The sequence below is a fragment of the Pogona vitticeps genome, chromosome 1 (genome assembly GCF_051106095.1).
Source record: "Pogona vitticeps strain Pit_001003342236 chromosome 1, PviZW2.1, whole genome shotgun sequence".
NCBI classification, from domain to species: Eukaryota; Metazoa; Chordata; class Lepidosauria; order Squamata; family Agamidae; genus Pogona; species Pogona vitticeps.
In genome coordinates, this window is record NC_135783.1 from 169,663,723 (window position 1) to 169,678,072 (window position 14,350).

The 14,350-nt window shown below is 42.7% G+C and overlaps 1 protein-coding gene across 2 annotated transcripts in view; it reads right to left on the minus strand.

The window, feature by feature from the left end:
• FTCD (formimidoyltransferase cyclodeaminase) overlaps positions 1-14,350 on the minus strand; it is a 47,410-nt gene that overhangs the window by 14,311 nt on the left and 18,749 nt on the right. Inside the window, exons 6-12 of one of the 2 annotated variants that reach the window (XM_078378725.1) lie at positions 11,109-11,246; positions 10,170-10,301; positions 8,598-8,659; positions 2,307-2,439; positions 1,714-1,875; positions 1,146-1,186; positions 946-1,056 (exon numbers count right to left, since the gene is read on the minus strand). In XM_078378725.1, the coding sequence (XP_078234851.1) occupies positions 1,035-1,056; positions 1,146-1,186; positions 1,714-1,875; positions 2,307-2,439; positions 8,598-8,659; positions 10,170-10,301; positions 11,109-11,246 (690 nt within the window). In that variant the 3' untranslated portion in view covers positions 946-1,034. Of the gene's footprint in view, positions 1-388; positions 433-945; positions 1,057-1,145; positions 1,187-1,713; positions 1,876-2,306; positions 2,440-8,597; positions 8,660-10,169; positions 10,302-11,108; positions 11,247-14,350 lie in introns of those variants that run through there. The other variant, XM_020814836.3, reaches the window with a different exon arrangement.

Below are 14,350 nucleotides of genomic sequence, written 5' to 3' on the forward strand. Positions count from 1 at the left end.
ATCTCTTCATAGCTTTTAAGAAAGAACAGCCAGATCACTTAAGGCCTGTATTGTAAACCTTGCATATATCCTGTATTTTAAACAGGTTTTAATATCTTCCAGGAGCATTTTTCTTATAATCATGGGGCACTGGTTCTGTAAAAGAGATTTCCAATATTTTGATCATATGACAAACAGGAATATTTGGAGGAAGCCACGGCAGTGAAACTGACATTGAAGTATAATTATAAGGTAGATGGTCTTTTATACTGCTGTATCAACCCATCGAAATAGATGCATTGATTTATTTGGTGGTTGGTTTAATTGCTTATATGTGGTATTTTTCTTTTGTTATATTTAAGATTTATTTTATGTTATGTTAGGTTTCATCAAACAAACAAATACATACCTTTCTTTCTCTTCAGCTGTATTCTTAGGAAGTTTCATAGCATCCTACATTGAAAAATAAAAACATAGTTAGTGAGATCCAGTAGTTATTTAGGCTATGAGAACCACAGTCAAGGAATCTTCCACTTTGCCTGTTTTTTAAGCTCTGAACAAAACCACTGGTGGCACTCTGGCTCCAAACCAGAGCCTTCTGATATATTTCTATCTCTCCTCATCCCACTATATAAATATTCAATTCTTGGAAAAAAAAACTTCAGTTTATGAGTGTGGGATATTGTTCTTCTGTACCCACAATTCAAAAAGCCAGGAAATGGCCCATCGCTGTACGATGTTGTGCCTGTGTTGCCAGAAGGAAAAAAGGATGCCAAGCTTTACATAGCAAATGGCAGCCTGAATATTGACAACATCAATGACAGCAGTCACAGTGGTCTACCGGATACCTTCCTCTGCTCCCTACCATTCACAAAGTTACACCATGCAGGGAAAATCCCAGAACCTGACTCTTTTTTTTATCAGTTAACTACTACTTACCCAACTGTCAGCTGCTTTTCAACAAGCGTGAATGGAGAGGTTACCCTTTAGATCATCTTGACTGCTACATCTGTACCAAATTTGGTGCTGATACAGTGGTGCCTCGCATTACGATGTTAATTCGTTCCAGCGAAATCGCTGTAGAACAAAAATGTAATGCGAAAATTAAAAGCCCATTGAAATGCGTTGAAACCCCTTCAATGCGTTCCAATGGGCTGGAAACTCACCGTCCAGCGAAGATCCTCCATAGGGTGGCAATTTTCGGTGCCTGTGCAGAAAACAGCGGGGAGCCATTTTATTTACCCGGTGGCCATTTTGAAACCGCCAATCAGCTGAAGCAGGGAACTGATCATCACAAAGCGAAAAATCCCTATTCAGACCATTGTTTTGCGATCGCAAAAACGTAATGCGGTTTAATCGTAAAGCGGGGCACAACTGTACAAGGTCCAATTTCAAAGTTATAATTTTTTGTTTGAGGGCACCCCTATTATTTTGAATAGCCTTATGGAATGCTGAATTGGACTGTCACACAATGTTGCAAAATGTGACAGTTTTTAAGATGCCACAATATATTTGTCTTTTTAATTGTCATTTTGTTTTGGCCTAATATCCAGTTTAACCCTATATGCATCCTGTTTATACTGTATGTGTTTCCCTATAAAACCGTTCCAAGTTCTAAAAATTTATTGTTTAATGTCTGGGTTTCCCCCCTACAAAACAGATAAAAATGTGACAGAAAGACTAACAGGATAAAGAAAGAGATTAAGATATCGAAAGTTTGTAAATCTCATTCACCATGTAGCTGCTGAAAGCCAAAGAGTCTGCATCCACCATGACTACCAGCTCATTCATGGACTGATGGAATGGTGGTATTAGTTTCCTCATAACTGGGTCCAGTTCTTCAAACTGACGTTTTCCATAGGTCATCAAACCTGCCATGCAGCCCAGTGCTGCCCCCTAGAAGGAGCCACATTATAAAGTAAATATCTTTCACATAGCCTTCAGTTTGCAGAGTACCTAATATAATTGTCAATATTCAATAATATCTCTATAGGTTTAGTCAGGGAGAAAAATCCTTCCCAGAAAACAGAAACACGGCAATCTTCTCTTCCCAGCCAACCAGAAGTGCAAGGATCTTCCTTGTCCACCTTGTTCTCTCTTTTTGCCCACAAACATCAATGTTTTGATGGGAGAGTGGTGACCAAGAGGTAATGAGATTGCTTCAAGATACCCTGCTGTGGGTTATAATTTTGAATAATTGTCATATTAGTACTCCATTTATTGCAAACTATGCTCTTGTTTTGAACATACAGTATTCAAGTTTACAGGGTAAACCGAGAGATTATAAATGGCTCGTCTGTATAATATATGCATACAAGAGTAGATACCAAAGAAGCCATTGCTGCTGATACAGATCCTCCTCCAGGAGTTGCAGACCGTGTTCCAACTTTCTGTACAAAAGTATGAAGAGGCAAGGATGTCAGACTGCCACCACCGTTCTCTTTGTCCTGTATCATGTCCCTTCAGAAGAGAGTGCAAGAAAATAATTTCCATGTGTGCCCAGTCTCACTGACCAATATGAAGTAAATAAAGGGAAGGAAACTATCCAAACATCTCTTCCATGTGATAATGTTCCTGAACAGAAGAGTGAAATGACTCCAGATACCAACTGAAATATTAGACTAGCGCAAGAAAGTGTTGTGACTATGTGTTATTCACTAGAAAACATGTGGGAAACTTTCCCATTCGAGGATCCGGATTAGTATCTCGCAAGCAAAAATGCTCCTTTGAAAATGTGCCATCATGAGGAAAAATTTAATTACATTGTAAGCATGGGAGCCAAGAAGTTGCATTCACTCACTCACTCACACTCTCTCTCTCTCTCTCTCTCTCTCTCTCTCTCTCTCTCTCTCTCACACACACACACACACACACACACACACACACACACACACACACACACACACACACACACACACACACACACACACACACACACACACACACACACACACACACACACACACACACACACACACACACACACACACACACACACCCCTGCTCCCCAAATCCTGTCCAAGGGGAGGGCTTTACTATTGATGCCTCAAAACAGCCCCAGCAGCAAAAACATAAGAAATTGGTTAGAAGAAAACAGGAAGAAGGGCAGATGAAGGGATCCAATACCCCACTGCTCATAACCCCACTTTCAGAGTAGTATGAATGTGCGTAGCACCAAGGCCTGAGATGATGGGAGCAGGGAAGGGGCTGGATGGTCGCCACTGCAGGCCTTCTGCCCCAGCTGCAAATCCTCAGGTTCAAACACAAAGGTGGTGAGGCTGCTGGTCTCCATGGAGATAGCAGCCTCTCTGTCCAAGATGTTGGCTGGAACAAAGTTATATCTGGGAATACCTGGAGCAACCCCTCCACTGAGAGAAAGTGCTTCCCAGCTGGAGGAGAGGGTCTTCAATGGTCTGGGGGTATTTTATTGCAAGCTTGCTCACAGCAGCTGGAGCACAAGGGCTTCAACAGCAGTAACTTTTTCCAGATGTGGCTCCCTGAATGGATGATGGAACGTGATGATAACATAATGCTTCTCTTGCCCCCTTTCTCCACCTTTTAGCTGGTTCCTACTTGTGGCTTTCTATTGGCTAGCAGTACTCCCTTTCTTAAAAGAATTACACTTAAGGTGACAAACATAAGCATTTTTGCCCATCATGGCAAAGCCCAATCAAGGTCCTGAAAAACCTGCAATATAGAATGATAATACAGATCCTCATATCTCTTGAAGACAAAGGCACAAAGTGTCTGTCACAAGTCATTCAAAATCACTTCCTACCAGCAAGGAATTAAAATTAAATGGAGATAGGATATTATGTTGTTGCTACTCTGCACGTATTAGCACCAGTGGAAGGGCAAGTGTTCAGGTTGAAACTGAGAAGGGAAGGGAAAGAGTTCTTCTACCCAGTATATGCCGTCTTCACAATTCCTGCAGAGGGGCAATGACTGGAATCTCTTTGCTAATACTGTAATTATTAAATCATCTGCTCTCATATTTTTGCACACTAATATAGCATTCAGGTTTTCCATATCTTCCCCACCCATTTCACGTGTATCATCAATGGTTACCAAAAGTGTCCTGCAAAGAATAAAATGCAAGAGTCTTAATTTGGAAATATCTTGACTGTCAAGGAAAGAACAGGGTGCCTACATGTAACTGTGGTTCTTCAAGCGTGAAGTCACACTGAGGGTGTTCTGTGCATGTGCAAAGCCTTGCTGGAATGTCCCAGAGCTTCTGCATGTAGAAGATGATACATTAGTATAGGTCCCAGGGGCTCCTGACTATACCTACCTTGGTGCCAAGGCTCTCCCCTCAGTTCTAAATCATCCACCACTACAAGTGAGAAAAGATGAATGGGACATATGACTTCACAGAGGACCACTCAAAGAATCACTGTTCTTCTTTGTAGCCTCTGTGAGTCACACTGAGCATGACCAGCAAGCTCACGTACCTGGAAGGAGGATGTCATGCCAAAAGAAAGGTGAGACAATTGCTCTTCCAAAGGAGGTGTCAGATTTTTGCCCAATGGCCAACCGATAGTGTGCCATAAACATGCACTGCTGCATTCAGGTGGCCACCTTGCAAATATCTGGCAAGGGAATGCTTCGGAGGAATGCCGTAGAGGCAAATTCGGATCTGACAGGTTGGACGCCAGAGATTTGAGGAGTGCCGAAGGTGTTTGCAGCCAAGAGTCTGGCTTGGAGAGCAAGGGGTCACCACATGATGCAATCAACTGTTGGTCAAGGTTGGACTTGTATTCTATGTCTGGCTGAGACTAAGGTGCAGGCTGAGGCAGCTCTCAATGTCAAGGTCTCAGTGCCGATGGGATCGAGGGTGGTACTGATGGTTGGTGCTGGTGATGATCCATAGCAGGTCAGAGATGAGCCTCGTTGGAATCAATGGGAGCCCTCTAGTGGCAGAGATGGGCTTCAGTATCAAAGATCCCAGGGGTGCTGTCAATGTTGGTGGTTCACTTGATGGTGATGGTGACTAGATCGGCCATACAAGAGGACTGTGGAGTGCACCAAGATTGGTGAGCCTGATCTTGAAGAATGGCTGGGCAAAAGTCTTGGATCGGAGGCTACTGAGGAGGCCTGTGGAGGAAAGTAAGTAAGGCTGCCGGAGCTGCAAAGCCCGTAAACACCACTGGGTCTGCTGCTGGATGGCAGCAAGATTTCCTTGGGGCTGAAGAATGGTCAAGATTGGCAGAGGGTGCTGGGCTACGCGTTGGCTGGTTATATTCACATCTTGAGGCCAATGGTTCCCTCCTGGCCATCAGGCACTCGCAGGGAGCCGAGGCATAGTGGTGGGTAGCCTCTTCAGCATAGCATGGGACCAAGGAAGAGAATACCTCACAATGCTCACAGCATTACAGAAGGTGCCAGGCATGCCCTGCGCGGGATAGCAGTTGGGGAGCAAGAGGCGGTTGATATTGATGTTTGCCAATGGAGGGTTAGCAGTGCCATGGACCAGGGGCTTCTGATTAAACGGAGCTGGCCTCCAAGGCAGTGCTAATAAAAGACAGCTGCAAAGTTGTGATGGTCTGGGTGGTGGCGGAACAGTCAGGGAGTCCATACCAGTCTGGAGAGTGAGATGGAGCTGAAGAAGGCTGGTGGGCTTGTGGTGGTTTGTCCTCTGATACTGAGCCTACGCAGACCAGGTCATCTGTCTCAGCAGGCTGTGGTGGAGGCTGCAGTGCTGGTGTTGAGTGGGGCTTCTCCACACATTGACTTCTGGTCTGACTTTTTTGAGGCCTGTGGATTAACGGTGGTCCACTGGGGCCTTTCGCTTTCTTGAAGTTGGAGGCTTCGGGATTGAGACTTTTGAGCCCAAAGTCAAAGGTTTTCAATATTGAAGCCAAGGTGGAAGCCGCCAGTGAGGGCTGTGTAAAGAGATGGGGTGCAACCCCAGGGTAGGATGGCAGAGGTATGATCAAAGTTCACACTTTGTGGAGAAGCTTTCCAACAGATGGTGGGCATGAGTATCAAAAGTGCTCTTTGAAGAGGTACTGGTAATCAACCACATTTGGCTGCTAGGAAGTGAGCACAGAGATCTGGCCCAAGAATCCCTTGATACACAAATCTGACCAGCTCTGCCTGAGGAAGAAGCCCAATTAATTACCTGGGGGGCAAATGCCCTCTTTGATGTAGTGCTTGGCCAAAGGGAATCAGCAAAGAGTGAGAATGGGTACTTAAGAGGCAGCTAGAAACAAACAAAAAGGGAGAGATGAGCTAAATTAAGCTGGGAGTTGGTCATTGTTCTGTCTCATGTAACAGTGGGGAGAAATGGATCTCGATTGTAAGTCTTAGAGCCATCACACTGTGACTGTTAGGGAAGCCTTTGTTAGTTGAAGTAACCACTTTTCTTAATCTTCAGTGCCTGGCTTGCTAGACTTATGCTTGCTTGAAATGCCTTAATATAATCTTAGAAACAAATGCTTTAACACAATACTTTGGTTCTAACAAAGTTCCTTTTAGAGACAGCCTTCTTTGGTCATGGAGGCTCTATTTTTACAGAGCTATTTTTGGTTACCTGATCCACAAAGCCAAGTCGCTTCAGCCAGCGTTACCAGCATAAACAGTCTTTATACGAAAGGTGCAGGTGGCACCCAGAAAAGGGAAGGATTGGTTTCAGCATTTTACCAGGGTTCTTAGAGGAACCTGAAATTTGGCACTGGGATAGAGAGGCCACTGGTTTATCTTCTCCCCAGATGTAAGGCGGCCCAGATCCCAGGCAAGAATCTCATGACAGGCTGGGGCTCCTCTGAACTGACAGTAGTGATGGAGAAGTGGTGGTTAGCCGAGTCTGTGATGGTTTTGCCCATGACCTTTGACCTGGGCATGGACTTGCAGACTGGCTGGGACATAGGGTCAACCACCTAGAGGTACTGCTTCCACAGGTAGTTTGTGCCTGGGCAGGCAGTTATGGAGGACTCCTCTCGTGAAGGTTTTGCAGTGGATGCAGGAGAGAGTTTGATGAGTCTCTCCAAGACAAAGCAGGCACTAAGAGTGGCCATCTGAAAGAGGGACCTTGTTTGCACAAACTATGCAGCATTTGAATGGGCCCTTCAATGAAGAGGAGTGGTGTAGTTGACACTAACTGTTAGGTAGTGTCATGAAACTGAAGGAGAGTGGAACTTGTAGTCAGAGATTAAAGGAGAGTGGGACTTGTAGTCAATGAAGAGGAAAGAAAAATGGAGTCTGTTAGGTTTTAAAGTTGAAAGGAATTGAAGACATGGGAATGTGAGAAAGGCAGAGAAGTTTTTTTAAAATTTACAGTCAAGCTGGTACAGCGTGAAACCTGATAGGGATGCAAGGACGAAGAAGCCCAGAGCGCAAAGACCCAACAAATTCTTTTCTAATTGGAATGGAGATAAACCACCCGCATCTCCATGAGAATTGTGAGTGGAGTGGACAGTTATGCCTCTTTGAGTTAATTGGTTTACAGTCAAGAAGAAGGAGGTCTGAGGAATGTAGAAAATGGATGATGGGTTATGTGTAAGAGAGACCATGATGATGGAGGAAGAGATCATGGTATGTAGGTAAGAGAAGGAGGTGGTGCTAGCCCACCTTAGCCCAATTTTAGTATTTATTATTTTAATGGGAATTAGTTGTTGTATTTAACTATGGTAATCCTTTGAACATGTCTTTATGCTAATGCTTGAGCAAAAACAAACTGTTTCTATGAAACTACATTTTCTTAATAAAAAATAATTATAAAAATCATTACTAAGGATTAGTCTCTTGGATCAGCAGGGTTTGGCTAAATCCAGAGGAGAGGTAACGGCCATTGACTACTGTAGCTACCAGAGAAGCCCTAATTAAATGAGCTGTTGTGAGTTCTTAGGTATCACAAAGCCCATGTTGCTATAAACTGTTCTTTTAAGGTCAGGCTTGCTCTAGGCACAAATGCTATGCACTGCTGGAGGTTGAGGACTTGCCCCAGCGTAAAGTGGTAGGTTTGTGGCTGAGGAACTCCCTGACTGAAGGACCCATGTTCCTTAGGGAGATTTGGTTCTGACAGGTACTGTATATACTATTATTTCTCTCTCTCTCTCTCTTTTAGGTTGCAAGAAGCGGGAAATTATTGGAATGGACTCACTGAGACACTCACAAAGATGAGGCAGTTGAAAAGAACTGAGGGGAGACCCTTGGCGCCAAGGTACATATAGTGGGGGTGGGGGCAAGGCCTATGCTAATGTATGGTTTTATGCATGCAAAAGTTCTGGAACACTCAGGTGAGCCCCTGTGCATGTGTGGAACACCCTCAGTGTGGTTCAGAGAGGCCTACAAAGTAGAACCTCTTTTTAAATACAGTATAAGCATAGACTACATAAATACCTTCTCTTAGGTCTGCAAGTACCTGAAAGGACATGGCATCTGCAGACATTCCATATTTTTTTGGAGAAGAAAAGGTGGTGGTTTGTAAGTTTTATCAATTACTCTTTTACTTTCTCCTAGTTCAACATTTGTCATCTTTCTGCCTATGATGCAAACAGGTATGAGGCAAACGTCTGACACTTCAAGATGGAACCTGTACAAATCCACAGATGACCAACCCATCCTAACTCTCCAAATATATGCAAAACATTTTTTAAAGGAAAAAAAAACATTTATACTCAATTATGCGTTCCTTAGGATTGAATGGAGACAAAGAGTCCAGTCCCAATTTGCTAATTACCTAAGAACAAAAAGAAAGAAAAAGACTTACAGATGCTGATTTATAGAAGTTCATAGAGGCTCCTTCCTGAATAACAGTCTTAATAGTTACCTAATTCACTGACAGCCCCCATCTTTTTCTGACATGACAGCATGTACCATTATACCTATCTATCCTGATTTCTTGTTTTTCATTTACTGATCAATACTGCCAGATGATATTTCTGACTACTTCAAAATAAAAGTCCCCTGCCCCAAATGTCAATTAAGTTTATCGGACAATTACCCAACAGGACATACATGAATGAGTTCACAGTTTACTTGCTTGCTTGTTTAAATAAACACCAGACCTAGAATTCCAAGAGGAGGAGGAAAGTATGTATGGAAGCACATGGAAATCCTGGTGCTTGGGTAGAGAAAGACTCAATGGTTTTATGAAATGAATTCTTGATATGAATTGAATCCCATAGAACCCCAGTATATTCATATCTCTTTAAATTCTACATTTCAGACAATATGTGACTGAGGGATTACTGACACTACATGTACAGCAAGGAAGAGTGGGGGAAATGTCCAGAACTTCAGTTCCCAGAATCCTCAGCTAGCATGGCCAATTATAAATAAGTTATGATTTTTTAATGGAATTTGGTTGGTTTCCTTTGTCAGCAGAGTATAAAATACAAAATAAACCAGCTACAGCACTGGCAAACATGGAAAAAGTATAGCTAAAAAACCAATGTCCAGCCCACCACTCTTTGCATATAATAAATCACGCTACAATTAGTTTATGGTAAAAAGAATAAAAGCATCTTTACTCACAGTTAATTCTCAAACTACAATCAGAAGAGTAAGAAAGAATAGGAATCCCAGGTTCAACCATTATGAAAGACCCAGTTCACCATTATAGCCACATGGCGAAAGATGTGAAGCAGAGAGAATTCATGTTTGCTCTCATGGAAGAAGAAGAGATATACATATAGCCAGAAGCAGAAGGAAGCAGGAGGAGGGGAATGGATACCCTCAAGCTCAAGAAAAGAAACTGCAAATTGGTTAGAGGGAAAATACAGTTGTAATAGTTTGTGAAAGCTCCTTCCTATCGCAAAACCAGTATTAGGTTTCATGCACGATGGTTAGTTTGTAACAGGGAGAACTATGCCAATAGTAAAACTAAACATCGGGATAGCCACCTATTGTGTAAGTATAGGAGAAAGTCAGGTGAAAGTCGGGAAACTGCTGCAGAGAGAATAATAAAATATGGCAATATAATAAAATAAGGCTCAGAAAAACTGAAGTCCTAAGAAGGGTAGCTGTTGCAAAGCCTTCTAAAAGCATGAAAGACCAGTTGAAACTGATCAAGAATATGGCACACTCTCAGACTGAGTCTGCCTACAAGCTATTCGCGTTACCATGAGAGATAATGTTTACATTTTTGGGAATGGTGCTGAGTTTTAACACCATACGATCATATGAATACAATCCATGGGACTTATCCCGGTCCAAAATAATTTTATAAAAGAATATTAAAAAGTTACCAGTCTGATTTTATGATCCTCCTCCAGGATGAAGAGGTTTTCTTTCTTAATATAAAATTCTGCTGCATCCAACATGGCTTTTTTGGGGACCAGACCTACTAGCTGAGATCCCACCACAGGCAGATTGAGATCCTAGGAGGAAGAACTGAAGTTTTACAGTGATCAGTGCAGGGTGAACCATTCATCTAGAGTCCTGGAAACCTCCACAAGCCACATCTACAAGGACGGAAATGCTGGAATGGGGTGTGTAAATGTCTGGCAGAAATGAGATATGAAGGACTCTACAGCCCCACATCACTATATAAACTGGAGAAGTCATCTAATTGCATTCACTTAACATCATCTCTGCAGCAGCAGAAATATAAGGTTATAACGGCAAAAAAAAACCTGTTGGGATGGACTTACTAGAAAGGAAGTTCAGGAGGACAAGGTTCGTAACACAGCAGTTGAAAAGAACTGAGTGGTGAGCCTTGGTGCCATGTAGAGGGGGCGGGGCCTATCTTAAGATATCATTTTCTGCATGCAGAAGCTCTAGAACAGTGGTCCTCAACGTTGGGCCTCCAGATGTTCTTGGACTGCAACTCCCAGAAGCCTTCGCCACCACCTCTGCTGGCCAGGATTTCTGGGAGTTGAAGTCCAAGAACATCTGGAGGCCCAAGGTTGGGGACCAACTGCTCTAGAACATTTCAATGAGGCTCTGCACATGCGTGAAATGCCCTTAGTGTGATTCACAGCGGCTATGCCATTGCTTAGGCAATCTGCTTTTTCAATTTGGCAGCTCTCCCTCATTTTGTATATTTTGCTGTACTTTTTCTGAGAAAAAGATAACATCTGAGAACAACCATAGTAAAGGCACAGGTGTAAGAATTTCAGGATGAAACTGGCTATTTTTTAGGTCAGCACCAGACTGTTCAAGTAGAGCCTTCTCGTGCAACTCACCTTGGCATCACTGCAGACCTCCTCATAGACTCTGTGAAGGGGAGTGGTTTCAAAATCCAACAAATTAGTAGAGACTTGAGCGATATTTTCCTCATCCAAGTACCACCCCATGCCTTGCACCTTGTTCAACCTCCCAGGCTGAAAATAATATTAAGGAATAATTACTTCAACAGTGACCCCGTTCAGATAAGAATGCCAACAAATATAAGCCAATAAAGGTGGCAGCTTTCTGTTTTAAGTCAGTCCACCAAAAGCTAGTCAAATCTGTAAAGTTTTCATAATGCTTCCATTCCCCCCCCCCCCCCAGTTACTCACAGCATTCACACAGTGGCTTCAACATATGATGAAAAGATAATTGTACTACAGTGGTGCTTCGACTTACGAACTTAATCTGTCCCAGAAGATGATCGTAACTTGAATGGAATGCGCTGGGGCCGGGAAAAAATTGCCCCAAACCCCCACAAACAAACAGAAGAAGCTCCATCGGAACGTGCTAGGGCCAGGGAAAAGAAATCACCAAAAAACAAAACAACACAGCAAGTCTCATCGGAGTGTGCTGGGGCCAGAAAACACACACACACCAAAAAAATAATAAAAAAATAACAGTACAGAAACATAACGCCCCTAGCCCAAACTCATGCTGCAAAACCCTGTATGTACTCACTCAGAAGCAGAAAGCAGAAAGCAGCACCAGGCAGTCTGAAGCCTCTCTGCAAATGCACACGCTCTAACCGTTGGGGCGAAAGAGCTACAAAGAAGCAGCCTCTTTTTCGCCCAACGGTTACTAATATAAATTCCCTGCCTTTCCCCCCACCTTTTTTCTGATCGTAACTCAAAGCTCGAGTCGCAAGTTGAAACAAAATTTTGTGGCTGGAGCTGGTTATAACTCAAATTGGTCATGTTTGTAAGTCGAGGCACCACTGTAGTCTGTTGCATCAAAAATAACAAATCGTGGTACATTAATGATGAACAGATTTTCATGGCACAAGCAGTCATGCATTATCCTCAATAAAGAGAGAAACAAGTTCCATTGTGGGATGGAAGCTGAAGTATGCCGGGAAAATCAATGGACCTGCCAGGTAGGCTTTCTCCATGGAGCACAGATTAGGGTTGTGATAGAAGGATTGCCATCACATAAAACCAACAGATACATATCCTTTTCTTCTCATTCATGTGGGAACAAATGACATGGCCAACAGCAACTTCAAAGACATCACATCAGACTTTGAAGCTCTGGGAAGGAAACCCAAGGACTTTGGGGCCCAGATAGTTTTCTCATCCATCCTACCAGTGCTCGGAAGAGGAATAGAAAAGGAAAGGGAAATACTCCAAGTGAATGACTGGCTATGAAGGTGGTGTTGAAGTGAAGGATCTGGATTTTTGGGATCACGGGCTAAATTTTCTAGATGATGGGCTGCTAGGAGGAGATGGCTTGCACCTCACAAGGACTGGGAAGAATGTATTTGCCCACAGCATGAAGAACTTCATCAAGAGGGCTTTAAACTGACCTGAAAGGGGGAGGGAGACACAAGCACAGAAGTAAAGATAGATTAAGCCTTACACACAATAAGAGGAATGGACTGAAGAGTTATAATGTTGGTCAATAATAGCAGAAACATTAACAATCTAATCAATATACGATCATGGCCAAAAATATTAGCACTCTCGCAACCCTTCTCTCAGAAAATTGTTGCAGTTGCAAATGTTTTGGTACTCATATGTTCATTTCTTTGGTTTGCATTGGAACAACAACAACAACAACAACACACACACAGAGAGAGAGAGAGAGAAGAAAAGTCAAATCTCATACAATCCCACACAGAACCCCAAAAATGCACTGGCCAAAATTATTGGCAACTTTAACTTAATATTTGGAAGCACCGCCTTTGGAAAATAGAACTGAAATCAATCGCTTCTTGTAACTATGAATGAGTTTCTTACCCCTCTCTACTGAAATTTTAGACCACTCTTCTTTTGCAAACTGCTCCAGGGCCTTCAGATTTGAAGGATACCTTCTCCCAACTGCTGTTTTGAGATCTCTCCACAGGTGTTCTATGAGATTGAGATCTGGATTCATTGCTGGCCATTTCAGAACTCTCCAGTGCTTTGTTTGTAACCTTTTCTGAGTGCTTTTGGAAGTGTGTTTCGGGTCATTGTCCTGCTGGAAGACTCATGACCTCTGGTGGAGATGCAGCTTTCTGACACTGGCCACTATGTTGTACCCCAAAATTCTTTGGTAAACATCAGATTTAATGATAGGTTCACACAGTCAAGGCATCCAGTGCCAGAAGCAGCAAAGCAACCCTGAAACATCTTTGAACCTCCACCATGATTGACTGTAGGGCCTGTGTTCTTTTCTTTGAATGCCTCGTTTCTTTTTCTGTAAACAGTGCCATGATGTCCTTGACCAAAAAGCTCTACTTTTGTCTCATCTGTCCACAGTATGTTCTCCCAGAAGGATTGTGGTTTTGTCACATAAATTTTGGCATACTCCAATCTTGCTATTTTATGCCTTTGTGTCAGCAGTGGTGTCCTCCTGGGTCTCCTATCAAGCGTCCCTTTTTATTCAGATGGTGATGGATAGTATGAGCTGACACTGTTGTACCCTATGCCTGCAGATCAGCTTGAATTTATTTGTAAATTAATCTGGGTTCTGTATCCACCATTCAAACAACCCTTAGTTGTAATTTTGTAGTAATTTTGCTCTTCGTCCAGGGAGGTTAGCTACAATGCCATGGGCTGTAAACCTCTTGATATTGTGCACAGTGGACAAAGGAACATTATGATCTCTGGAGATGGACTTGTAGCCTTGAGATTGTTGGTATTTTTCCACTTTTTTTGCTCAAATCCACAGACAACTCTTTACACTTCATTCTTTTCTCCATGCTCAGTGTCACACACAACACAAAGGTTGAGTCAAATTTCTCCATCTTAACTGGTTGCAGGTGTGATTATTATATTGCCCACACCTCTTATTTGGGACAGGTGTATCTAAATACAAATTAAAGGAGCATCTCATGCTTGAAAAGCAATTATTTCTTACAATTTGGACAGGGTGCCAATAATTCTGGCCAGTGCATTTTTTTGGCTTCTGTGTGGGATTGAATCAGATTTGAATGTTCTTTTCTGTTTTTCTGTGTTGTTCCAACGCAAACCAAAGAAATGAGCATGTGAGTGCCAAAACATTTGCAACTGCAACACTCTTCTGAGAGAAAGGTTGCATTTTCTGACAGAAATGCAAG